Source organism: Hippichthys cyanospilos, chromosome 19, assembly GCF_059441005.1.
Source record: "Hippichthys cyanospilos isolate Australia breed blue-spotted pipefish chromosome 19, RoL_Hcya_1.0, whole genome shotgun sequence".
NCBI lineage: Eukaryota > Metazoa > Chordata > Actinopteri > Syngnathiformes > Syngnathidae > Hippichthys > Hippichthys cyanospilos.
The window spans coordinates 11,011,879-11,039,040 of record NC_142387.1 but is presented as its reverse complement, the minus strand read 5'-3'; the positions used below and the strand labels follow the sequence as shown (position 1 = coordinate 11,039,040).

General features: G+C 41.6%; 2 protein-coding genes across 2 annotated transcripts; both read left to right on the top strand.

Annotated features, from left to right (window-relative positions):
• The first annotated feature begins 3,847 nt into the window (after positions 1 to 3,847).
• On the top strand, positions 3,848 to 24,021 carry csrnp1b (cysteine-serine-rich nuclear protein 1b). The gene is made up of 5 exons (XM_088402287.1): positions 3,848 to 4,044; positions 15,512 to 15,710; positions 18,881 to 19,140; positions 19,211 to 19,507; positions 20,620 to 24,021. Exons 2-5 carry the CDS (start codon positions 15,530 to 15,532, stop codon positions 21,535 to 21,537), a joined length of 1,656 nt encoding a protein of 551 aa, XP_088258413.1. The 5' UTR covers positions 3,848 to 4,044; positions 15,512 to 15,529; the 3' UTR covers positions 21,538 to 24,021.
• Positions 24,022 to 25,336: 1,315 nt separating this feature from the next.
• On the top strand, positions 25,337 to 27,162 carry LOC148407885 (chymotrypsin-like elastase family member 2A). The gene is made up of 8 exons (XM_088402304.1): positions 25,337 to 25,484; positions 25,567 to 25,661; positions 25,731 to 25,837; positions 25,907 to 26,035; positions 26,116 to 26,252; positions 26,543 to 26,694; positions 26,851 to 27,000; positions 27,091 to 27,162. The coding sequence occupies exons 1-8, from the start codon at positions 25,412 to 25,414 to the stop codon at positions 27,106 to 27,108; spliced, it is 861 nt and encodes a 286-aa protein (XP_088258430.1). The 5' UTR covers positions 25,337 to 25,411; the 3' UTR covers positions 27,109 to 27,162.

Genomic DNA, 27,162 nt, shown 5'->3' with positions numbered 1-27,162 from the left:
GGCGGCCTCATCTGGTCCCGCGTCACTCCTCCGGCTCGGCCAGAGAGAAACGCTCTTGACTTCTAGCGACGCAGATGTTGTCATGGATTTAAGCTTTGATAAAGTGCCCTACCACACATCACAACTTTACTTTCTGTGATGCCTTTACGTGTGGGAAAGGAGAGTACTCCCGACCGCTATCGAACACCAGACGAACAATAAAACAGCAATACAATGAGCACACTCTGCGCACAATGAGCCGCTGTCCGCCCAGACAGCCGAACATAAAGTCGCTAATGTCACACGCTAATACGCCGGGCTCCGCCTCTTAAAGGCTCATCTAACACAAGGAAACTACAATGTCTACCGTATGTTATATGTTTGTGTTCAAATATGTTTACAGTACGTTGGATTTAAAGTTCGTGGGAGGAATAAACTATATTTCTTTCATATGGAATACAGTATATATGTATACATATATTGGTAAATACTATATATAAACACAGTATATATATATATATATATATATGTGTATATATATACTGTATATATATATATATATGTGTATATATATACTGTATATATATATATATATATGTGTATATATATATATATATATATACATCTTTCTTTCAGGAGAAGGATTCCCAAATTCCACCTGTTTTATTCCACTTGAGTGGCCCTCTACTCACGTTAGGAATAGTTTTACGATGCCGTAAAATGATAACACGACCGAGGCGTGACGCGTGCATTCAATGGCCGCAGATGGAAAGCATTGAAGAGCTTGATTGTTATTCCTCTGAGGGGGTGGAGGTTGTCTTCCACTGTGAGCTCTTTGGCACACTTTTAAAAGAGAAGGGGGTCCTAACATATGCAAGCCTGTGTCGGTGGCTTTTTGGCACCCCATCCCCCCTTCCCTGTCAACATCCACCCGACACACAGATTCTTTTCTCAGAAGTCGTATAAGGGAGGGTCAACTCGTGAGTCGCTGGAACTTCTTCCTTGTTTATGAAAAAAAAAAAAAAACGGGCCTGACAGGCGACTTCAGAGGCCGACATGAAACGGGACTCGTGTTCTGTACTTCCTGTTTATCTCGGGAGGACTCGGCCAAGGACACCTCAACAAACAAACCGATGCGGAGAACTCACAGCGGGGATGCGAGGAGCATTTTTGCCTGTTGTCCAAACAACATTGCTGCACATGTGCCGCCCGCTATAATTAGCCTCGAATTCAGAACCGATAATCCGCACGTCGGGACGCTCTCTCGGACAGAAAGCTAATTGTTAAAATCGGGGATGGTTTTTAGGTGGGAGTCTTCTCTGATGGACGTGAGCGCCGGTTTCCATACATGGCTCATTGTTGTGTCTTTGGCAGTGGAGGGAGAAACTGGAAGGGTGGAGTCTGTCTGGACGCTCAGACATTGCGTCTCTCCGCCGTGCACAACACCTCCGACGTAGCAAACAAGCGATCGGAAAACACTCAAGTCTGACCGGAGAGCACAACTAAACTTCACGGTCCGAATAGACTTCAGGAGACTTGGCCAACAAAGGCCCCGAGTCCAATGTCTCGAAAAGAATTCAAGTAAAATTACTATGCCCGATTAATCGACGGATTCGTTATTACGATAAGGAAAGAAAGAAATAAAATTTCGGGTCTCAACTCTCACATCGATAATGAATCGCGTCAAAAACATTTGACCGTTTTACGTGTGCAATATCATTTGTAGTCTTTGTTTAACAGAGAAAAATCGGCAAACATCAGACAATCGTTTTGGGGTGGGAAAAACACACACACGTATATATATATATATATATATATATATATATATATATATATATATATATTAGTGAATTCACTCACTTTTTCAACTTTTTATCATATTAAAAACAATATGAATTTTATTCAGAACATTTGACGTTTAACTTATTGTGATTATTTGTATTTACTACAACAATAAATGCAATTTTTTTCCATGGAGAGGTTGTCATTCCCTTAGTTTTACGTTTCAATCTGTTAAAATCTGAAAAAGCAATTCAGCAATATATTAGCTGAGTTTTGTCGATTATAAAAGCTAGACTCAACCATCTTGCGTTGTCTCTTCATTCTTCAGTGTCTTATTTGAAACTTCTTACCATTTATTAAATATCCGGAATGTGTTATCCTTCAGTATTGCCGCACTGTTATGTACGTTAATGATATTTAATGATATCGAAGTAAATTTTGTACATAAGTCCTGGACGCAGCAGAGTTCTGAGCACAAATGCTAACATTGCTACATGCTAGCATTTTCCAGCTAGGATTCTCCAGTTAAGGAATGTTGAATGACTGTTATTATTTCCAAAACACAATCCCTGGCATTCACCCAAAACAGTCAATGGCGGGCGAGGTATAAAATGCAGACATTGTCACCGAGATTTTCACACAAGATGACATCCATCAATTCCTTTTAGGGACGCTAATGGGTCACTTATAGCTGTCACTCAGCTGGATGTGCTTGGTTAGCCTCCCGTGGAGGCAGGGGGAGGGTTTCTCCGTCTGAGTCATAATTAAGGCCCTAAAGCTCATCAAGTGTGTGAGAAAACACCCCCAGCAGCCATTAGCAGACAAGACAATTAGCATAACTCTATGTACACAAGTTGGAGGAGCGCAGCACCTGTGTTGACTTTGGCGGAACCTGTTGCCGCCGCATTCGGGGCCAACTGGGAATGAAAGTCGCAAGGGGGGGGGGGGCCCGGATTTGTAAATGCGCAAGAAGGGAAGGCTGCGTTTGTTTGTGCGTGGAAAAAAACGTCTCACGCATGCGGTGAACTCAGGTAAAACTACTTGACTGTATTTGGAATTAATTGTCGTTTGTGTGGAGTTCAAAATGATGTCACTGGTTTCAAAATCTTGCTGTCTGGTCCCCTCATTCACCGGGAAAAAAAAAAAAATGAAAGCTTCAGAGGCACTCCCATTCTTCTAGCGGCTGACTCGCGTGTTATTGTTACATTGGAAATAAGTTGAGTCACACGAGATTGCAACACGTCACTCTTCGCTCATGACGAAATCCCGACACTTACCAGCATAACTCTATGAAATCAGATCCGTAATAGGAGAACTTTTACTTGGAACCCAGCGACGCCCTAACCCTACCTAATATATATATATATATATATATATATATATATATATATATATATATATATATATATATATATATATAATATATATTGTGTATCTGTGTTTGTATTTGGTACACGCAGCGTCCACTTGAACCTGTTGAGTCTGGAAGGGGGCTCCTCCTACCTTGTTCCCTTCTGAAGGTTTCTAATTTTCCCAAATTGGGGTTTTTAAGTTTTCCTTTCCCTACTGGGAGCTTTGAGCAGGGGATGCTTTTGTGGTCCTACAACGTAAAGATGTCTCTGTATGACTTTTTTTCAAAGGAAGTCTTCACATGACCTCTGGACTACTGTTTTATAGTACTTTCATCAGAAACGGTAACTATATGTTGTAATATTTAAAAGAGTCATTTAAAAAAAACTAGTCAATTCCAAAACTCAGGTTAAAATTTGCAAGACATCATTATAAATGAGCATTTCAAATGAGCAAAACCTCTTTGATTATTCTCGCGTCTTCCCCCAAATCACGACTTCTTACTAATCGTGATCTAGTATGAAATACTTTTCGTGCAGAGCCAATGACGCGACTTTTCGCTTCCCCTGCAAGCTGCCGTCACTCAGGAGGAAGAGGCGGAGGCAGGAAGCAGCGTGGGCCGCCTCCTCTGCTGCGTGTCACGGCCTGCGTCACAGCACACGCCGGGAGGGAGTTTTCCACTGACGAGACCGAGAGCGAGAGAGAGAGAGAGAGGAAAAAAGCTCGAGCTAGTCGCCGCTGTGCTCCAGACAAGGGGACGCGCTGGAGCCGCACGGAGGCAGACAATAGCCGCGGTCCCGACTCCCAACTTGCGCGTCCGTGCTGGATCAGACGTCCGCTCCAGAATCACACAATTCTGCTCCCTTCGCATTCATTCGGATTATAATCCCATCATTTGACACTCATGCTGATCGGACAGTCGGACGTTTACTGGTGAGTGATTTTCTATTGTACTCCATGAGCAAAGATGTCACGCGTGTTTGTAGTTTTTTTTTTTTTGCCGTAAAAGTCAAGACAAGCGAGTGTGTGTGTGTTTTTTTTTAATGTCACGGGTGAACCCAATTCGGAAATCAGTCAATGAATGGGCTTGCACATGCGTGATGATCGTACAGTAAGTTGTGCGTTATGTGGTGCCCACGCGCAAGGCACTAAAAGCCGACACCGCCGCTGTCACCCCCGGCAGTCAACCTGCACACCAGCGTTTTAAAAGGCTTTCCGAAACACTACACTTTTCAGTATTCCCCCACATTCCACTGTTCACCCTTAATATATTCGCGATTCCATTTTCGTTTCAATTAACGTCAAGCCCACGCGTATTTTTTATTTTATTATTATGTGGATTCTCTCTTAGTTTATATTCCCCATTGTGTGTGTGTGTGTGTGCTGGCGGACTGGAGAACTCTTTTCAAAAATGTCTCTAGCGCGACCTCACCCGGATCATTTTTGGAAATCATGCTTTCTGGAATGACACACACACATGCACATGCACACACACGGGAGGAGAATGATCCTTTGTTTACTGACACTGCTTCTATTCCTTGTGCTTTTACTCCCACCGCACACACACACGCGCTCCACTTTCTTCAGAATTGTCAGCACGAAAGGTCCAAATGGGGAATTTGTTGCGTTGGGGATGGGGGTTGTTCAAACTGTGGGTCTCACGCCACGGGTGGTCCTCTGGGGAAATTCCTAAAGTGGCCATTGTCATTTATCTTTACATTTATTTGTTTACTTTTTTTAGTTGGTTTTTACATTTGTAGGAGTCCTGACATTCGATATCAGGCATTATTTATATTTTTGTATTTTTTATTTTCATTTTTTTGGGGATAATGAATAGTCTAAAACGCCTGGTACCACTTGAATTAACTAACAAAAATTACTTGAGGTAAATACTCAAGTAATTCGTTTATTTACTGAAGTACTAAAGTAAATGAGCACTTTAAAGTATTAAAGTATTTGATTACTTAGGTACCCTAGTGTCTAAAGTAATTGATTTCCTTTGTACTTATTTATAATAATCTAAAATCAATTACATACTAAAGTAAATAATTACCTAAGCACTACATAAAAGCTACCTAAGTACTTGTCTAAAGTAATTGATTACTTTGATACTTGTCAACATAAATAAATTAGGTACTGAAGTAAATTAATTAGTACAGATTACCTAAAGTAATTAATCACTTTAGCCAATGAAATACTAATGTAATTGATTATTTTAGTACCCTAATACGTGAGGTAATCGATTACTTTTGCACTTTATTATAAAATTGATCTAAAATCAATCAGGTACCAATTTAAAAATTACTTAAGTACCTAAAGTAGTAGACTACTTCAGTACTTAATTATCTAAAGTAATTGATTACTTTGACACTTAATTAGTCAACCAAAAATCAATTAGGTACTGAAGTAAAATTATTAGTACGGAATTACCTAAAGAAATTGATTACTCCTTCATTGTCTAAAGTACTTAAATAAGCAATTACTTTAGCAAACAATGATCTAAAGTTATTGATCACTTAAGATAATGAAGTCCTGAAGTAATTGATCAGTACTCTATTACTATAATTGAATTTATTACTTTAGAAATTTTTAGACTCTCTTTAGCCAAACACTTGAACAAATTATAATTAAGTACCTGGAATTTTAATGTCAGAAAACTTAGAAGCAAAAACATGAACATTATTTTTGGGGGGTTGAATTAAATGATTCTGAGAAATTTGAGGATTTGGGGGAATTTAAAACAAAAATGCAAAATTTAAGCAGGTATCATTAGGCTTATTTTACCGTTTTTCAAATTTCAGATATGACACACACAAGTGTCTCAAATAGAGAAGAGGTTTTGGGAAAAAAAAAATCCCTCTTAACAAACCCCTCACCACAGGATAATCACTCAGGATAATCTTTTCGAGCCAGCAGATAATCAGGAATTTTCTGATCAGCACGATTATGGCGATGCGCGGGTCTGACTGCAAAGTGATCAAAACCGACTCGACGGCGCCTCTGCAGGTTGCTCTGAATAATTACAAGACTCGATATGAATTCCTGACAAAAGATCAATTCTCACCGGTTGTGTGTACACACGGCGATCTGGATCAGCGCGCACTTGGGCTGGAGTGTTTGCAGAAGCGGTGTTGGGTTCAAGCGAGGTTGCCTTGCGATCGCCCCCCCTCTTTTTTGTGCTCTGGAGGCAGGAGGGCAAGGAAGGGGGCCGGCTGAAAGGAGCCGCCCCCCCCACCCCCAAAACTAACACACAGCAGTGGCCAGCTCCCATCTGCCGTTTGAGCTCTGAGCTCAATCTCTGAACCCGACAGAACCGACATCTTCTCCTGGAATCTGAATTTCACTCCTTCACTGCCATTGACGGCTATTGTCGTCAAAAATCCATTTATTGGTTCATTTTGTCCTCGAGAGAAAGATGAACATTTTCAAAAAGTTTGAGTTGGCTCGATAGGCTATAATTTTCTTATTGGTCAAAGTATGTAATTTTTTAATAAAAATATTTGCGTAATCATGCAAGTGATTTTCTTTATACTCGCGTGCATTTTTTGACCATTTTGGGTCATTTTATTCCCACATTCTCGCAGTATTTTAGCCAGGGGATGGCACACTCCTGATGACTAAGTTGTCGCACTATGTTGAATTTTTGATGTCACCATCTGGGTGAAATTTCAGCTCCCTTGGGTCTTCTTTCAATGCTTTTTCTTTGGTGTGAAATGCTTTGATGTACAGATAAAAATATTGGAAAAAATATTGCACAAGGGTTGAGTTTCAGTTAATGGAGAAATTGTGAAAGTTAGGGGTGTTAAAAATAAGAATTTTAGAGGTAAATTTGTTTCATAGTTGGAGAGGGATATATATATATATATATATATATATATATATATATATATATATATATATAATATAATTTCAAACAATTGAGTATTGATACCTAGTATAGGCATAGAACCAATACCAGCCTTAGCTTAAGGCACTGGTATCAAACTTAAGGTCCGGGGGCCAAATCCGGCCCTCCACATCATTTTACGTGGCCCGCAAAATGCTGCTTCGACTTGATGTTTTTAGCTAAAATACCAAACTTGCAAGTTGTCTTAAGTAAAAAACAAAACAAGCATTATTATTTTATTCCCAAGCTCTCTTTTAAACAATTTTTGTCTTCTCATTTCAAAACTATCTAAATGTGTGACAAACACACTTCAAACTGATTTGACTTCACAGTCACAGAAAGTAGAACTCTAATTTGGACTGTATTAAATTTTCAGGTATTTATTACTGATACCAGCCACTGCTTGTAAAAAAATGAAGTCCTCCTCAGCAGTAGTTGGCGCTATACTGCAGCAATATCGCATTGGCAAATCATCAAATATCCGTCTTCATTCAAAATTTTGTGTTTACGTGGTAAATGACTTTCATACATCGAACATACCAGAGTTATCGCTACTCAGTATCAAAGAAAAAAAAAAAACGTATCGAACATTTTTAGTTTGACGTTAGAATGTTCCAAAGGGTTTGATGAAGAATGAGCCGAGCGACATCCTGTGCAGCTTAAAAGCGGCATGTGAGCTCCACGTGCGGCTAATTCCCCAGTCAGGTGCGTACGGCATGCGTCCTCGCCCGGTGCGGCGCCGGACGTTCCGAGCCCGGGAACAAGAAGTCCAAGGCGGGAAAAAAAGAAAAAAAAAAGCTCACATCTGTGTTCGATTGAGCTCCTTTACAGCGAGCTCGGATCTGCTGCCAGAGATGGAATTCCTGCGGCTTTGGAGACATGACATTATTTATTTGCTTTGCGCCGTACTCCCTCCCTTTTCCCAGTACCTCTCCTTTTTGGAAAGCCGTGCCGCAGGTCCAGGCGGGGGGAACAGAATGTTTCTCTGGCCGGCTCCTCTGGGAACGACACCAGAGCGAAAACGGGAGCGCTGGCCCTTGCTTTGTTCCGCTATCAAATGATGTCAGTATTACTTGATTCCTATAACCGCCAACGCGGTTTTACCCACCTGAGACCCGGTGTCCACTACCGTGGACACAAAGGAATAGGCTTGGTTGATGCCTGGCATTTTCAAGATATCAGTATCATTATCATTATTATCATTTTGCTTAAATTGTTGGGTTCATTTCTGCTTATCAGATTCTGCTGATATTGGAACACTGCACAAGGGACGTACAATATAATTTTTTTTCAAAACGATACCAGGACTCAATTTCTCAAGGGTCACCGATACCAATAGTTCATCCATTCATCCATTTTTTCGCCGGATATCAAGAGATTAAAGATTCAAGAGTTTTATTGTCATATGCATAGTAATACTACACAAAGAAATTCTTCTTCTGTTCACTTCCCCGAGCAGACTACGTTCCATAATCGAGCAAATAATAAAGTAGGCAATAAAAACAAGTAATAGAGCAACAAGGGCAGTAATAATGAACCACTAAGAAATGAATTGACTTACATTCTGAGCATATTATTCATCTGTCTCTTCTACTTGCTAATTTCTGTTTCATGATCGTGAAATGGACTGCCGACACTCGTCTGCCATCACAAGTACCGATACCTTCAAAATAGGCTGTCAAACATATGGCACCTGGGCCGATTTTGGCCCGCAAATCGGGTGCAATCCGGCCCACAAGTATAAAAAATGCGCAGATTTTTTTTTTTCAAGAAATGAAAACCTTGAAATGTTTTATGATTAATAGTAATTGGAACGTAGTATAAAAAAATAAAATAAGCCTGGTATCGCTACCGATACTGATATTGATACTGCACCAGTATATATTTTTCATCTTATTATAGAAAACTAGAGCTTTTTTTTTTTGTTTAAGTTTTCACATAACTTTTTAAAATTAAGCACAAGGAATATTCAATACGTCTTTTATTCCCAAATCGATACCAGTATGAATACTCAATTCTTGAGTAGTCACAGATACCATGTAGGGATACCATTCATTCTTTTGATACAGAAAATTTCCAATGAAAAGCAATTTACCACGAGCGGACAGCTGATACTCATATAGCATAGCATAGCAAAATATAGTATAGTATAGTATAGTATAGTATAGTATAGTATAGTATAGTATAAAAGGTATCAGTCCATCCCCATTTATTAATATCTCTTCTTGCAAAGCGTGCGAGGAATTCGACCTCGCTTAATTTCGTAGAATTTGGCTCCCGTCTCTTTTCTGGTGACGAAGTTCGAGGCGCGGCGCCCTGCGGCCTTGAATCCCAACCTGCCTTGACATGTTTATACACACACACTTGCACTCTCGCACGCACACACACACACACACACACACACACACACACACACTCCCAGGCTCATCATTATCACATTTTATGAGCTCTCACTCAGTCACTCATTTGGACGGTAAGTCAGACAGGGGCCGTGCGGGGTTGTCAGTCTGCCATGTAAATGCTCTCGGCTGGCTAAGATTAGTGGTACCCCCCCCCCCCCCCCCCCCCATCCCCATTCCATTTCAAGTTTTTCAACATGCTTGGACCCCAATACAAAAATGTTTATAGAGTTAAACAACTTATTTTTTTCAATGCGGCTTGTTCAGTACCCCGTAAAATCATTCTTTCAAGCAAGGCCCATCTGTGAAGCCCTTAGAGGACGGCGTCAAAAATAGGGCCCGCGGGCTGGTTCCGGCCCCTAAACAAGTATGGATGGTGTTAAAAAAGAACAATACCTTCAAAGTTGTTGTTTTAAAGTTATACATACAATGATTTTACTAGTCTGGGCAAATAGATTTTCCTAACCCTAAAACAAGTTTGACAGCTTTGCCTTAGATATTCTGCTGTGATTCAAGGCTATATAAATAAACTTGTCGAGTTGACATCTGCGTTTAAATGAACAAACTTTGGAACTGCGTTTGTAGTGGTATCTCTTTGCGTATTTATCAACTCCGAACATGTTTTGCGAAGGAGTCACTAACACAATTTGTTCATGTTCCAATCAATTTGCTCTTAATTTGAAAATTACATCTCTTGTTCCTTTCGTGGCATTGAAAAGCCGTCAATTGGATTTGTTACTTTCTCGTACCTCCGTTTAAGAACCGCTGAGCTTGATTATCAGTCAGTTTTTGATACCACATGCTCCCATCTTCCCTATTATACGTATGTGTCCATCTGCGTTTAAATGAATAAACTTGGGAACTGCATTTCTAGTGGCATCTCTTTGCGTATTTTATTTATCAACTCCAAACATTTTTTGCAAAGGAATCACTAACACAATTCGTTCTTGTTCCAATCAATTTGCTCTTAATTTGAAAATAAAATGTGTTGTTCCTTTCGTGGCATTGAAAAGCAGTTAATTGGATTTGTTACTTTCTCGTACCTCCGTTTAAGAACCGCCGAGCTTGATTACCAGCCAGTTTTTGATACCGCACGCTCCCATCTTCCCTATTATCCATATGTGTCGTTCATTTAAAGCAGCCGCACTGACAAAAGGCAGGATAAGCGGCGCTCATGTCACGCCAGCACGCCGATAATCGGGCGGGACTGACATGGCGCGCTTCTCGATTGGATCTGCGTCGTGCCTTTTAGTGACAAATCTTGCCGAGCTCGGAGATTTATCTTCCCCGAGTGTGCGCGTTGCTTTTTATCCCGCCACTGATGGAATGACAGCGATGCATAATTTAGCGGGCAGGCGCTGCCACTCCAGGCACCGATACCTTCAGGAGATCCCAATGAATCCTACTTTACTGCCACAGTTTATTATTATTAGACATATTACCATGGTTGTCGAAATTGCAGTCCAGTTGTCGTCTTTTCTGCGAGTTCCACAATGACCACAAACTAGGATTAACCTCTCGCCATTGTTTCTGCCCGTTGAACAGGATTAGCAAATCAATGTGTCAGGTAGGCTGCAGTCAAGAGACAATGACCCACTTCTGACACCATCACTCCTCCTCCTCCTCCCCTTCCTCCCTCCTGTCTCCCTTCTGGCTCACTGCAGCTTTTAATTAAAAAGACTTTGCTTAGCCGGCGCTATGCGCTCCCCGGAGAATCCCTCACAGCTTTGTTGTTTTTTTTTTTTATGCTATTTTATTTTGTTTCTCTTGATTCCGCACAGGCTTGCATCATGTGGTTGGCTTTTGTGTTACGGAGGTGAATTCCACGTGCGGAGACCCCTTTGTTTTGTCGCAAGGTGATTTATGCATCATGTGAGCGGCGGAAGACCCGCAAGGGTTGTCAGCCTCGCGCCCTTGACTCTATACTTTATCCTTGTCGGGTTTCGTTTTTTTTTTTTTTTTTGGATTATTGCATCCTGTCAGGGTGCACGGCGGACTAGCGGTTTGCACGCACGCCTCACAGTTTTCTCGGGGTTTGAAACTCTGCTCTAGCATGATTAGTTTAGTTCAGTTCTGTTTTGAATAATGGATCTCATGTGACCCCACTAGAGTGCAATTGCACATCCGCGACAGTAGGTGGCAGTAGCACTCCCATCTCTCTATCTATCTATCTATCTATCTATCTATCTATCTATCTATCTATCTATCTATCTATCTATCTATCTATCTATCTATCTATGGGGAATCCATTAAAATCCTTAAAAATCGTACAATTGATGTACAGTATATTGTGCAAATAGCAGATCTGCTTGATTGGTGTTTTCTTATTTTTTTTTAGGACAGGTTCACAGTATTTACTAACTACTTAACTGTGGCAGTTAAGCAAGTCAGCACAAGCTATGAGGAGATTTTTTTTAATTTGTGAAAGAAATGATTTTTTTTTATAATGAAACATTTATATCTATTTTTTACATATATATAATTTATTAATTTTATATCTATTATATTATATTATATTATATTATATATTTATACTATTTTATATATATATATATGATTCATTTATTTTTATACATATTATATATATATATATATATATATATATATATATATATATATATATATATATATATATATATATATATATATATATATATATATACATGTATGTATAAAATGTATATATGTGTAAAATGTATGAAAAAGATGTTTACTTATTTTCCAAGCACCATCCACCTTTTACTTTGAAAATATAACAATATATTATTTCATAGATAAATAACATAACTATTTTTAACCGGGATATATATGTGTGTGTGTTAAGCTGAACTGCTTAAATCCTCCATAGGCGTGAACGTGAATATGAACGCTCATTTGACCTCAAAGAGGACAAAAAGCTATAGAAACGGGTTGGGTGAAAGCTCCCCACCACGTCCCTCCCCACCAGGCGGAACGCTGACACTTGCATAACACACCCTGATAAGACACAGGCGGCATGCAGGTCACACTCTTCTTGGAACTCACGGGGAGAATCTGCTTGAGCCGCCCGCTTACGCCAAGGTCGCGAGGAATCCGCCGGTCTCCCGGCAGGCCCGGCTTGCCATTCGCTTTGTCTTAATCGCCGGCGCTCTTGGGAAGCCACGTTTAATGTGCCGCGCCAGTGCTACCCCGTAATTATCCCCTGAAAATCACTCTGCTTTTAAACAATAAGCAAAATTACAGGTATGCATCCTCCTACAACTAAAAATATATTTTTTTAAAAACAGCTGTCAGCACTTATTCCAATGAGAATGCCAAACGATGTGCTGCTCTATGGGCAAAGATGATCTAGTAGAAATAAACAACGTTAAAACATCCCGCACGGAACAAAATCTTCAACACTGCAAAATAAACCTCACCAAATAATGTATGCACATTGAATGCATCATATTCAGTCAACAATTGAGAGCACTAATAAAGGAATTAAAGATGGTGACGTTTTATTGTACACCACCTGTTGCCAGAATTTGGCGCAGCCTCTAGCATAGTTCCTCGTCGGTTTTTTCAGACTTTTCAGACACTTTAATTGACGTAAATCAAAACTGCGCTCTTTGATGCTGACAGCCTGACACGTTTGCAGTCACTACTGATCAATTTTCAAGACACTAGGCTGAGTCGAATGTGTCTTCGGTGGGTCTGATGTCACTTGTTCGTTGGAGAAAAAATATTATGGGGAGAGTCGTCTATATTTATGTTTGTTTTTTCACGTTTTTCTTTTTTGTTGATCCAAAATACTCAATTAGAAGCAAGCTTACAGGAGAAAAACACATCACATATGTGGTGATATTATGGTTTTCCGGTTGAAGAAATACGTGATAAAATATTAGCATATCGTAGCGAGTTTGTCGACGCCACAAAATAAAATTATGTTAATCACAAAGCTAACATGACCTGCGTATGTTTTTGTTAACTCTTGAGCGGTATTTTGACCATTTTGTGTCATTTTCTTCCACGTCATTCTCACAGTATTTTAGCCAAGGGATCGCAAACTCCTGCTTGTGTGATAACTAAGTTATGTTGAATTTTGACATGTTGTCACCATCTGGGTGAAATTTCAGCTCTTTGCTGCCTTCTTTTAATGCTTTCCCTTTGATATGAAATTCCTTGGACGTAAAGATCAAAGGATTGGACAAAATACTGCACAGGTTAAGTGAAGTTGGTTTGTGTAGCCCTGAATAACCACAGTTTCAAAGAAGCATTATTTTATATGACAAATTTTGACAAAATCATTTTCTTGGACTCATTCTCATCTCCGGAAATCTCCTATCATCCCTTTTATCTAGATGTAATTATTTTCCAATTTACATTGATTCCCCAGCTCCAAATTAATCAAAGCGCGAACATTTTATCGTCAACGATAGCAACGTTTGAAAATAAATGGCATTTCCTTGTCAGGGGTACCTTTTTTGTATGTTTTTTTATTTTTTTTTTTGCCTGTGCATTCGTGCGCCTCTCAAAGGATCGATTGTTTTTATCGCTGAGGCAGCAGTCCCTCTCACGGGAGCGCCCAGCGCACGCACGGCGAGCTGGCGAACATCTTCCAAGAGGAAGCAGACGTCTTTGTCTAGATGGAGTCACGTGAGAGCGCGTTTAAAAGCCAGACGAGGGGGAATCGTCGCTTGGTCGGGAAGGACAAAATGGGGTAGCGTTCACCCTGATCAATGCCTTTTGATGAGATTTTCAAGAAGGGGTGAAGGGGTTGGCTCGTTGTTGACTTATGCAAATGGAGGCTTGATTGATTACTTCCTGTGGCTGCAGGCGGCAGGAGATAGGCTACTCGTGCACTCACATGGGCAAAGCACGGGGCGGCCAGCTTGTATTGACAAATTTGCGTGTGTGAAGCCGGATTTTTTTTCATTTCGTGGTCCTGGCAGAAACAAGTGTGTAATTGTATTACCGTATTTTCCGCGCTGTAAGGCGCACCTTCAATGAATGCCTTTTTGAAAAGCGTTTTCATATATAGGGTGCGCCGCATTATAAGGCGCATAGAATAGAAGCTACAGTTGTTGCATTATGCATTACTAGATGCAGCTGCGTTAAAGGGAATGTCAACAAAGAAATCAGATAAGTCAGTCAAACTTTTCAATCGGAAATGAAAAAGATGATTTGTGGAAAATCTGAAAATTTGAAAAAAATAACTTGAATACATTAAAAGATTTAGATCAAAGACAAGATGAATCAAGAGTTTCAAAGAATGTTATTAATTTTGAATACAGTACAATCAAAAACCATAAAACATATTGTTCTGTTGATTTGTTTCTGGATTTATTTGATCAAATTGCGCTTTTTGTGTTTTTTGCGTATTGTCCTCATATATTTGAATGTACTTTCATATATTAAACGCATTTGAAAATATTTTGAACATATTCAAAAATATGTTTGAAAATATGTTGGAACGTACTTATAAGTATGTTTTGATTAACTTTCAAGGATATTCCAGAGTCATTTTCAAATACATTTGAAGGTACTTGAACTATGTATTATCAAATGTCTTGAAAAATACATGAAAATATACTTGGTAGTACATTCAAACATAACCTTAAGTACATTCGAATATTCTCACAAGAACATTCCAACATATTTTCAAACACGTTTCCAAATACATTTAACAGTACATATAAGTACATTCTGCCACATTTACAAGTAATTCTCCTATTTTCAAATCCGGTCAAATGTATTTCAAATACAGTCTATTCAAACATACTTGCAAATACATTTGAACGTACTTACAAATATCTCCGAAAGTACTAGCTGCCTAATCGCTAAAAGATAGCATTTTGTTCCCATAATCCCACAGGGTGTCGATGCAATGACATGCTCGGCAATTACGTTCGAATGTATTTGCGATCACGTTTGAACATATTTGCAAATAACTAACAAATGCTAACTAGCAAAAGTGATGGCAAATGCTAATAACTAATATAAGCCCATTTGCTTAGTGCTAGCATACAAGAGGAAATGCCATAAACGGAAATTAGCGGTTGACCTCAGTGAATTGTTTTTTTTCTAATCTGCGGAAACTATTTGAAATAAAGCTTCTAGATCTCTCTTGACGGCACCGTTGTGGTTCTCGCAGATCGTCCACGCCAGAGCCATGAGCGGACTTCTCAAGAGGAAGTTCCAGGAGGCGGGCGAGGACCCGTGCTACTCGTCGCCCTCGCCCTCCTCGCTGTCGTCGGCCTGCTCCGCCTGGGACTCGGAGGGCGAGAGCTGCTACTCGGACACTCTGGATTCCACCCCCAGCAACCCCGGCTCCCCGGCGACGCATTTCAACAGTGAGTCGAGCCGCCCGAAGGAGAACTTTCGTGTTTTTTGATCATAAAACCCGCAGAATTAGGAGGGAGGTGAAGGAATTTGATCCGCTGGCAGCCCATGAAAGGTTTAAATAGCGCTTTTTATTTCTTGCGTGAAAGCGGGCCAAAGGGCTGAATCCCTTCATACGCCGACTCTTCGCTTTGGTCTGTCTAAACGTTGGACGCGAGGCCGTTTAAGGACAACCCCGAACCTGGCTGCAGGCCATTTGGTACCGGGCCACACGGAGACGGCGAGCAAAAAACATTCTGTTGATTGCCAGAGGCTGGAAAAAGTTTTACTTTGAAAATCAGTTGCCTGGATCGGTGTTACCCCAGTTTGCGCCCGCTGTTTTTTTTTTTTTAACGTTCTAGCCCTTTTTTTCAATGTCATACCCGTCAAATATTTTATCCAGCCAATTACTATGTAACCACCAGAATGTTCAGACGGGAAAAAAAAGAAATTAAAGGCATACGTTTGGCAATGGAGTCGTTATCGCAGACAGTTTAGCAATGTTACCTCATGTTCCAATTAATTTGCTTTTAATCTGAAAAGAAAAACATAGTTAGTCACAGCTTTACAAATCATTGAATTAGATTTGCTGATAGCTGCGAAAACTTTGTTAAAATCTCAAAGCACCTTAACGAAACCTTAGGGGTACAAGTACCATTGGCCTAGTGATTAGCATATTGCCCTGCAGTTCTGAGATTTGTGGATTGGATCTGGGCCATTGATTTCCTGTGTGGAGTTAGCATGTTCTAACCTTCACAAAAAGTGGTTAAAACATTGTAGAATGATGCACAATTACATATTGTGGCAGAACAATACAATACACTGCGACAAGTCAGGAAAGAAAGCGTTGAAAAATAAGTAAATAAACAATAATCATACTAAACTGGCAAGCATCCTTTTAGGCAAATGATAACTTATCACGTAACAAACTATATGAGCCTGAATATAATACCACAGTAAATATTTGTTGTTCCGAGTCCGTCAAAATATTTTATGCGAAACCGGGTGGAGAAAAATCACGATGCTCGGTTTAGGCGACGAGGGCGAACCAGGTTTCCAGGAAGAGCAACGGTGGCCGTCTGCCAAAACGCTGGCGAACACACGGGCCGTTGTGCGAAGGGCCGGGCGCGCACCCAGCACAGGTGCTGAAAGAGGCCCGGCGGGCGCGGGATACAGGAAAGAAGGCGTGCAAACACAAACCAGGGAGCGGATTCGTATGCTGTTGTAAAGGAAGTGGAGAATATGGGAAGGTGCTTATTAGTTCAGCTAGGCAGGGATTGAGTACCCTCCTGGGATAACCTTCTCAAATGTTCCCACCCCACCCCACCTGGAGTCAGGCCAAACCATTATAAATCACAGCAATATAATAAATATATTCGTTTTATTTTAACTGTATTTCACGCTTGAAAAAGATAGATTCCTCCTTTTCAAGTTCCCCTGGAAGATTTGCGTTTTCACCAAGCGCTCCCTTTCTATTGGCCAGTTTCCATTTGCATTACTGCACCATGATGTAAACAAACCCATACAGCAAAAGTCAAACTTCTGATTTCTTTAACGCAACAGTTTTCTGTTGTGAATACAATCATAAAGTGATAAGGGAAAAGAGTCCGAACCGGCAAAAATGGAGCAATATTTGAACAAAGACCTCTTGGCTTTGTTTTGACCTTTTGTGTTGCAAAAGTTCAGGAAAGGCCGCAGATGGGTGGAGTTTACCTCAAGTACATCCACTCGTGTTGTTTCCAGGGATTTGGTGACAGCTGCTGAGAAAACACCGAGACTTTTGCTCGTCAAAGATAATGGCCAGCACATGTTGAATGTACTCATGAATTTCCATAGCAGGGGTGTGAAGCCGGGATCTCGCGTCTGACACTTTTAGAGTTGCTGGAGGACGTGGAATTTCCATGAAGCGTCCCAAAGTTGTTCTTCCACTTGCTTGCACGTGTACCTTTTGAGCTTTGGCCGTTTTGTGGGAAACGTGTCAGCTTGCAGGGCAATCCCTTTCTCCCCCGTGCCCTCCTCCCTCCGACGTTTATTCCCCCCGCGGTTGAGCTGCCGAAAGGTTGACTTTTCATTTGTGCGCAACAAGGCCCAGCGGATCGTTTTTCACGGCGGGGTCACTTTTACAGGATGTAAATGCACTCCAATTCATGTTTCAGTGTTAATTGGGTGCGCGATAAGGCTCTGTGAAAGAGCAGGGCAATGAATCAGAGGGGATCTCTTTTACTAGGCTTTTGTGCAGGGCTTGTAATTCCAATTGAAGGGATTTCCCGCCCTCTAGTGGCCGATTGAAGTACGACGCCGTATTAAAGTCAACTGGAACCAAAACTAGACAAAGACTAGATGAGATTTATAGGCGTTAAAGGAAGATTAAGTCATCATGAGCAGGAATAAATACCTCGCGATGAGATTTGAAGCCGTTTTGGGGAGATTTAGTCACCTTGATAAGTTTTGAAGTCATGATGAGACTCAAAGTCATGATAACAACTAGATTGGAAGTCAGTCACCACAAGATTTGAAAACATCATGATGAGATTTGTCATATTAACAAGATTTGATTTATGATGAGATTTGAAGTCACCGTGATGAGATTGAAATGCCACTATGAGATTTTAAATCAAAGTAACACGATTTTAATTATGGGTTGGAGATGAGATTTGAAGTCATTGTGATGAGATTTGATATCACAATGAGATTAAAAGACCATTATGAGATTTGCATTCATTATGGCAAGATTGGAAGTATGGTGAGATTTGATTGAATCATGATTAGATTTGGAGTCTTAAAGACAAGATTTAAATACATCATGATGAGATTTGAAGTCATCATGACAAATTTGAATTCATCGTGATGAGATTTGAAGTCAATCTGGCATTTAAAGTCATCACGAGTTTACCAATCATTATGAGGACTTTTGAAGTCATCGTGTTGACATTTGACAGTATTCCAAGGACATCATGATGAGATTTGAAGTCATCATGACAAATTTGAATTCATCGTGACGAGATTTGAAGTCAATCTGGCATTTAAAGTCGTCACGAGTTTACCAATCATCATGAGGAGTTTTGAAGTCATCGACAATATTCCAAGTACATCATGATGAGATTTAAAGTCAAAATCAATTTCTCTTTTCTTCCCTCCATAGCAACATCCATCCTCAAGAAATCCAAGCGTGCGCGTCGCAGCAACGTCACCTTTGACCAGGTGACGGTCTTCTTCTTCCCGCGGTGCCAGGGCTTCACCAGCGTGCCCAGCCGAGGGGGGTGCACCCTTGGCATGATGCCCCGGCACAGCGCGCGCCGCACGTACACGCTGAGCGAGTTCGCCGCCGAGCAGCGGCTGCTACGACGGGAGAAACTGCTCAACCGGCTGCGGGAGGAAAAACTAGAGGCCCTTAAATTAAAGGTGAGTAAAGACGCGGAACCGGGTCGGAATCGGAACCTTCCGGTCGGCTGACAGACCGCCTCCTCTGCAGCTGACCAAGAACGGAACCCAGGACAGCGAAGAGGCCGAGCGGCTCACCGTGGACGACATCCCCGAGCGGGACGTCGATGTGAGCGGCGCCAACCTGGAGGATGGTTCTTTTCTCCAGCCGTACCCGTCCAAGCGGCGCTACGCTCTGCTCAAAGCCGCCGGCGTCAAGAAGGTGGACAAGGAGGAGAAGAGGCAGCTGCACGAACTGAGGATCTCCCGGGAGCGTTGCGGCTGCGACTGTCAGGGGTTCTGCGAGCCCGAGACATGCGGCTGCAGTCTGGCCGGCATCAAGTGCCAGGTGAGACCATTCGGAACCCGCTTGTGCAATATGCTCTGTTTTCATTGGGCAAGTAAGCCCCCTGCTGGCTCAGGAATGGGACGAGACACTAATTCCATAATGCCCATTATACATTTTCCAGTATTGAAAGCAGGAAAATTGATAACCTAATTAAATACAAACTGTCTTTGTCTGAACTGCCAAAATGTTTCAAATGGAAGATATCGCCAAAGTACTTTAATTAGCGCGTACTATATTTCTATTCAATATTTTGATATTTGATTTTTTTTTTTTTAAATGGTATACGAAGATTTATTGATGTAGAAAACCCAATAACACTTTTCCACTTCATAACGAATGACCAAATTTTATATATTTTTGAAACTGAAATATTACACTATAACACTGGAAAAAAGGACTACTAGGATTACTAAAAGAACTGTATACTCTGCACACCCCTGGACTACAGTAATTCCTTACTTTCAATTACTTTCGGTAGTTAAGTACGAAACAATTACTTGATACATTAGAGCAATCAATTTGTCATTTGGTAGGCAAGAAGTACTATAGTAATGGATTACTTCTGGTACAAAAATACCTGAGTGATAACGTTTTTGTTTACTAAAGCAGTGGTCCCCAACCCCCGGTACCGGTCCGTGGATCAACTGGTACCGGGCTGCGTGGGCTGCACCCGAAATAATGTTTTGGAGATTATTTAGTTTAACAATTCATTCGTATGTGCTTGATCTTTGTTTTTTGGCGCCGCCTCTGGCCGCTGTTGATATTACAAACATAGATGATGTGGTTTTTAGAGCAGCTAGCCCCCCCCTCCCGACTACAAAAGGACTACAAAGACGTACAAACACGTCTTTGGGATTGAATATCCCTTTTTAGTGCTCTGAATCGGTATTTGAACACAATTTCAGAACAACTTTGATTGTTTTACACCGTGAATCGAGACTCCCGACTCGCTAAGGGTGCGAGGAAGATCTCGCGGTAGGTGATCTCGTCCTGTTCCCGAGAAAGTGATTCGGCGGCGGGCTTCATCTGGAAAATTAGGGTTAGGCTCCCACAAAAGGCTTCCGTTCAACAAATATGGCGGCGAGATTACTAATGAGTTGTTCCTCTGACAGATGGACCATTCTTCGTTCCCGTGTGGCTGCACCAAGGACGGTTGCGGGAACACGGAAGGCCGCATCGAGTTCAACTCCACCCGGGTGCAGACGCACTACATCCATACCATCATGAAGTTGGACCTGGAGAAGCGACTGGAGGAGCAGTCCGGCGGCGAGGAGACGGCGCCGGAACCCGAGCCGATGGCCGCCCCGGTTCCCCCCGCGCACTCCTTCCCCTTCACCTCGGAGCTGGCGTCGGCGGGGGACAACAGCTGCAGCAGCAGCGACATGACGGACTCGTCGGATTCGTCGGCCCAAAGCGACGACTCCGAGGACGGCGGGAGCCCGTGCGAGCGGCGCACTCCGCTGGACGTGGACGAGAAAGGCCTGAGCCGCATCCTCAGCTTCCGCGAGACGGATAACGGGGACGGAGCCGAGAAGGACGCGTGTTCCCGAAACGCGGCGGAGACGTTCGGCGGCTTCAGCATGGCGGACTTTGCCGACGACAACGACAACGCCGCGGCGTTGGACAACCGGGCCGCCTCGGGACTTTTGGACGAGAACGCCAACCCGGACGACGGGCTCTTCAACGGCATCCCGCATACGCCCTCGCCCACCCTCGACCGCTCGGCGAGCTACAACATGGACCTGAGCCTGTCCTCCGAATCGGACCTGGAGTTCTTTGACGGATTCCCCTGTTTGGGACCCAGCTCCCTCTACAATTCGCTCAAGGAGTACGAGCACATGGACAACTTTTTCCACTTCCAGCTACCGAGCTACCCGAGCATACCGGCGTCCGGCGACCCGGGGACCTGCCTCCTGGAGTCCCTCATCGGCCTCTCCGAGTCCATCCCGGAACCTCCCGCCGCTTTCACCGACAATCAGATGTTGGAGGAAGCCATCAAGTTGTCTGTAATGGAGTCTGTGAAAGTTTGACTCTGTGGACGCTACCGACGAAAAAGTTCGGGCCCCCGGGATCTCCGGCGATGACTTTTTTGGAGAAAGTCGTACGCAAATGAACGGTCGGACGTGCGTTCAGAAGTTTCCAGAATGTCCAATCGCTCGCTTCCGTGGATGGTTGGACGTCAAAGATCCGTTTTTACTTTCATCCTAAAATTTCATTCGAAAGCCCAACGCAAGATTTGGGGGACGAGCGCTCGGTGGTCCGCGTAGGACTTTGGAGAAAGCTGCGATCTCCTTCGGACGCTCCGTCGAAAAGCCCGCGGACACCAAAACACGCCGAGAGGACTTTCATCCAAAACCCACGAGCCGGAACAACGCAGCTGAATGTGCACCTCAGGGATCCTTTTGTTTTGGGGGGCCATCACCGCCGCGGTTTTTGCCTTCGTCGGACCCCTTCCCCGTTCCTCCGTGTCTCGACTCAAGGGGGCGGGGTCTCATTTTTTTGTGCGCGTGTGTGGGATCCTGAAGCTCGCCGACTCCCAAGAGGCTCGCACGGTACAAAAAAAAAAAAAAAAAAGGACAAATCCCGCTCGATCAGCACTTTATCCGAACTCAGAGGCATGGTTTTGGTCGCGTGGGTTGTGTATTCAAACATTAAATTATGGAGTTTCTTGGCTTAAGATATTGCAAAGCTGTACTTTTTTTTTTGGCTTTTGTCAAATTCTAAGTTATTTCCTACAAGGATTCTTATTTATTTTCCACTCGAGAAGCACTGTGCTTACATTTCTTTCATAAACCGTCAAGTGCAATCGTCCTCATTCCCATTTTGTTTTGTTTTTTTGGAATCCTTATTGGAAAAAGGCCATCGGAGAAGTATTTAATATCTATTTGCTGACTAACTTATTATCTCACCAGTTATTTAATTCTTTTGGCAATAAAAAAAATGAGCGTGGAAGCCAAGCAAGAAAACTGTGGAATCTCCCTTTAAAAATCACTCAATTATGGCATTTATTGTATTTCCGCCGATGTAATGTAACCATAGAGAGAGAGAAAAAAAAAAAAAGACTAATATTTTGTAACTAATTTATGTAGGTTGACAAAAAGAGAATTCTAATGAAACTGACAAATTGACTATTTTATTAAGCAGAAACATTTTCAATCGGGGGACAGCCTTTATGATATATAAACTATATTACATTTATGGTGTGAAGTATTTTTCACGGGCAGTTTTCGGCAACGTGCCGCTCAAAACCAATCAATTTGATTGTATTTCCTGGGAAATCCGGGAATCGGCGCGTTCCTTGTGGAAAATGGCGTCTGCCGGGTAAAAATTGCATATATTATACAATTTTTATCATGCGCTTAGAACCCCCCATGCGAAGGAGTTGCCTCGTTTTAAAGGATGACATTTTATGCAAATTATTTGAAACGCTTTCCAGGTGTCGGATTACCGGGGCGAAGGATTAAAATTTGAAGCACGGGCTGAAATTAACTTGAGGGAAGGTTTTGTCATGAAACTGAAGAGTACACATTTATGTGACAATGAGAACTGGGGGGCGGAGCCAACTGTGTTGCCAATTTTGCTAACGATTTGTCAGCGCTGGGTAATTTGTGACATCACAAATAGGTTGAATTCTGAACGGTGCTCACACATTTCCAAAAATGGGCAGACGATGAAAGATTAGCTCGGTTGTAGGCCGTACTATGTCGCCTTTCTCATTCGATGCCATGCACGTGTTATCTCGTTTTTTTTTTGTAATCCAACTGTTTAGTGCCATACACGAGTTATCTCGTTAATTCATTTTCTGGCGTTAACAAGCAGCGAAAGCATCAAATTTGGAAAGTTGATGGCGATTGAGGTAAAATTTTGTTTCCGACAGCAAGGGGGAGCTAGAGAGTCGATGTACATATCTCACTGATGCTCTGCAGCAGTTTTTTTCGGGACCTCCCTTTAAAGCAGGGGCGGGGAATCCGCGGGTATACGCGAGAACATTTTGCTGTACGTGGCCTGCCATGCAATTTAAAAACAAATGTGCATTATTTTTCCAAAGCTTCTCCAGCCCCGCTTTCCAATGTAGTGCATGCAGGTCCCCCGCTTGTTGAAACTCATTGTATACTTTTCGAAAAATGCAGCAAATTGGAAATGCATTTGCTTTTTGCCTTTTGTCTTTTTTTTTTTGTACTAATTTTAAAATTCCATCCATTGATGCCATGCAGATTTTTCTTGTACAAAAAACATGAAGTGTTCTATCACTGCCATGTATTAGTTAATTCAGCGTACTGCTTTGTTTTTCTTCTCCTTTTCAAAGAACGTGTCTTTCTACTTTTTTTTTAATACATATTTTGGGCCTTTGTTGTTATTGTACATATTTGTGCTTCAACGCTCCCACAGAGCAAAGAAAAGCTGCTTTATTTTTTACATGCTCTCACTTTAACCTGCTGTTTGACGGTCTTTTCATCCAAGCCATTTTGACAGCCTGTCCCTCGATATAATAAAAATGTTTTCGAAACGCTTGACTCCTGTTTTGATTTTTCTGCCTTCTTCCGATCCAATCCAATCCAATTTTATTTGTTAAGCACTTTAAAACAGCCAAAGCTCACCAACGTGCTGTACAAAACAATAAGAACATCGTGAAAACAGACACAATAGCTCAAATATATAAAAACAGTAAATCTGATAAGACAAATGAGTAAGGGTAAAACATAGAATAAAATAGCGAAAATGATAGGGATAAAAGAATAAAGAAATCAAATAAAAGAAAGTCCACTGTCTCTGTTTATCCGTGTTCCCAGTAAAGATGATTAAAAACACCACTTTACAGTTCTGAAATTTATGAATACCGTAAGTTAGAATGTGAAGAGTAAAATAGTTAAGTACAGTTTGTGAAGCACTTTTTAAATTTTAAAAGTCACATTTACACTTAGCTAAATATTTTAACTTGTTCCAAGTGTTCATTTTACATGTATTTGTTCTGTTTAGACTGTCAACAAAAATATGTTTTTAGAGTGCAAAATATACTGTGTCTGCGATGGGTTGTGATTTTTGGAAGAGTTTAGCTACAGGTAGCAAGTGGTTCTTTAGCATGTATGCTACTTCCGCAGCTAACTAGCTAGCAAAACTAACTAGCGCGGATATTCACAATGGCTAAAGGTTGATTTAAGGCAGTTAAAAAAAAGTTAAGACAGATTTTAAGTTGGTAGTCTTATAAATTGGATTTAAAGCAATATAATGTCTTAAGTTTTAGTAATGGTATTGACATTGTTGTGGCTACTTTATATTGTTTGCTCGTGCGCTCAATGGGTTCGCGATTATCACTCTGGGATCGATTGGTTTGGTCTGTGACGTTGTTGCAACGCTTCTGGAATTTTCAGTTTGCGCTGCCAGCTGTAATCATATAGAAAATAATACGTTTTCAAAAATAATGACAAACATCTTGCACCAATATAAATGTGTATGATATTTGATATTTGTTACTGTTTTTTTTTTTAATCAAGCAGTAAAATGATTTAAAGCTTATGAATGCAATCAAATAAAATTGCCTCACTGCATTAGTAACAACAAAAAAAAAAGTGTATTTTGACCTTGAAACGGCATATCAACTGGGATTTTTACATGGGAATCATGTTTGTAAATGCTTAGTTGACTGAAAAGAAACACATCTGTTCCTTTCCCAACGATAACAGGCCCTGCTTGCAAAAATAATATTAAGAATTAAACATTAAAGAATGATCATTTAATGTATTGTAATGTGGGTAACATGAGTCAGTATTGATGTAATCATTACATAAACAACATGACAGGTTGGGCTAGTGCTAATTAAACCAAATTCATTTTTAAAAAGGTGTTTGCGCATTGGCAACCAGCACCGTAGTTATCTAACCGAAGGTCCCACTAAAGTGATATAAAATGTTGAACGCGCATTCCGCAATCGTTCGTTCTACCAACATGATTTGGCTTGCGGCTTTCATCTGCTGTGTCGGTAAGCAAATTCTGCTGCAAGTAAACTGCAACATTTTGTGAACATGAACAATTTTTGACGCTTTTAATACCATATTCCAAAGGGCTGATTGGTGCTGAAGTACCATTCAACCACTATGTGAACAACCAGAGAGTCATTGGAGGAAGCAATGCCAAGCCCAACACCTGGAAATGGCAGGTAAGCCCTTTTTTTTTATTAACTATCAAACTCTCCATTAAATCACGTTTTTGCCATCTTTTCTTTCAGGCGTCGCTCCAGCTGGATTCGTACAATGAAGGATCGTTTAGTCACATATGCGGGGGCTCTATTGTCGACGCCTTTTACATCCTGACGGCAGCTCACTGTATCCTCAGGTTTGGCTTTACGACTCAAAACACAAATGCTTGTAATGCACGTTGCTGACTTGCTTGCACACGTCTCAGTAAGGAAGCCAGTCAATACCGAGTGGTGGTAGGAGAATACAACTTGTTCGAGTATGACGGCAGTGAGCAGTTCATTCCCGTGGAGAAGATTCACGTCCATCCCGGGTGGACGGGCAACCTCGGCGTAGGGTAACGTGGGAGTCGCTCGCATCGCATCAGAAACCCAAAGTGTCGTTTTAATGTTAAATCTTTACTCGTGTGGGATTCAGGAATGACATTGCTCTCTTGAAGCTGTCTCAAGCCGTTTATGATAACGGTTTCGTCGCTATCGGCAACCTGCCCAGGCCGGGTGAAATGTTGCCTCACGAGTTCACTTGTTTCATCACCGGATGGGGGATCATGGACTGTAAGTAGAGCAAAGATAGTACAGTATAGCATCGGAAAGTAATTTGAATGAAAGAGAATTGAAATGGCAATCCAAATAAGATACAGCAGAAATAAAAAATAAAAATAACTATTTAATGGTTTCATCTAAAACGAAAATCCAATTAAAAAAACAAAAATACATTTTGAATACAAGAAATGAATTGGACACAAGAATAGAAGTCAAAATAACAAAAAAATATAAAGAAATAAAATACTTGAATTGCAAATTTGAAGGCCGAACTATGCCGTTCTGCATCAATACTTTTGCAGACAAAGCATCGAGCGTCACGCCAGACATCCTTCAGGTGTCCCCCATCAAAGTGGTGGAGCACTCGGTGTGTTCCCAGCCCGATTGGTGGGGAGGCATCGCCCTGAGGAGCATGCTGTGCGCCGGAGGGGACGGTGTCGTCTCGGGCTGTCAGGTGCACCCTTCTCCATTCGTCCGTCCATCCATCCATTCAGTCATTAGCCATATCATCCATCCATCCATCCATCCATCCATCCATCCATCCATCCATCCATCCATCCGCCTTCCTTAAACTCACCCATTGAGGCATGTTTGTGTTTGATCCCACCAGGGTGATTCCGGGGGACCCCTCAACTGCTTCACTGACAATGAGTGGAGGGTCCACGGCGTTGTCAGTTACGGTCCGTCCGGCAGGTGCAACCAAGTTTCCAAACCCACCGTCTTCACCCGAGTCTCGTCCTTCCAAGACTGGATTTATTCCGTAAGTGCCCACATTTGGTTTCTTATCTTGCTAGTCCTTGTGACCTCACCTTTGTGTTGTGTGTGTGTGTGTGTGTGTGTTCACCCGCAGGTTATGGATCAAGAATAGGCAGCACTCTGGGCCGAGTCTATAAAGAGAAGCAAATAAAAAAGAAAACAACAA

Coding starts and splice junctions, on each gene's coding strand:
- csrnp1b (XM_088402287.1), top strand. CDS start 15,530: ATGAGCGGACTTCTCAAGAGGAAGTTCCAGGAGGCGGGCGAGGACCCG. Junction 19,141..19,210: donor TAGAGGCCCTTAAATTAAAG/GTGAGTAAAGAC, acceptor CCTCCTCTGCAG/CTGACCAAGAACGGAACCCA. Junction 19,508..20,619: donor TGGCCGGCATCAAGTGCCAG/GTGAGACCATTC, acceptor TTCCTCTGACAG/ATGGACCATTCTTCGTTCCC.
- LOC148407885 (XM_088402304.1), top strand. CDS start 25,412: ATGTTGAACGCGCATTCCGCAATCGTTCGTTCTACCAACATGATTTGG. Junction 25,838..25,906: donor GCAGCTCACTGTATCCTCAG/GTTTGGCTTTAC, acceptor CACACGTCTCAG/TAAGGAAGCCAGTCAATACC. Junction 26,036..26,115: donor ACGGGCAACCTCGGCGTAGG/GTAACGTGGGAG, acceptor TGTGGGATTCAG/GAATGACATTGCTCTCTTGA.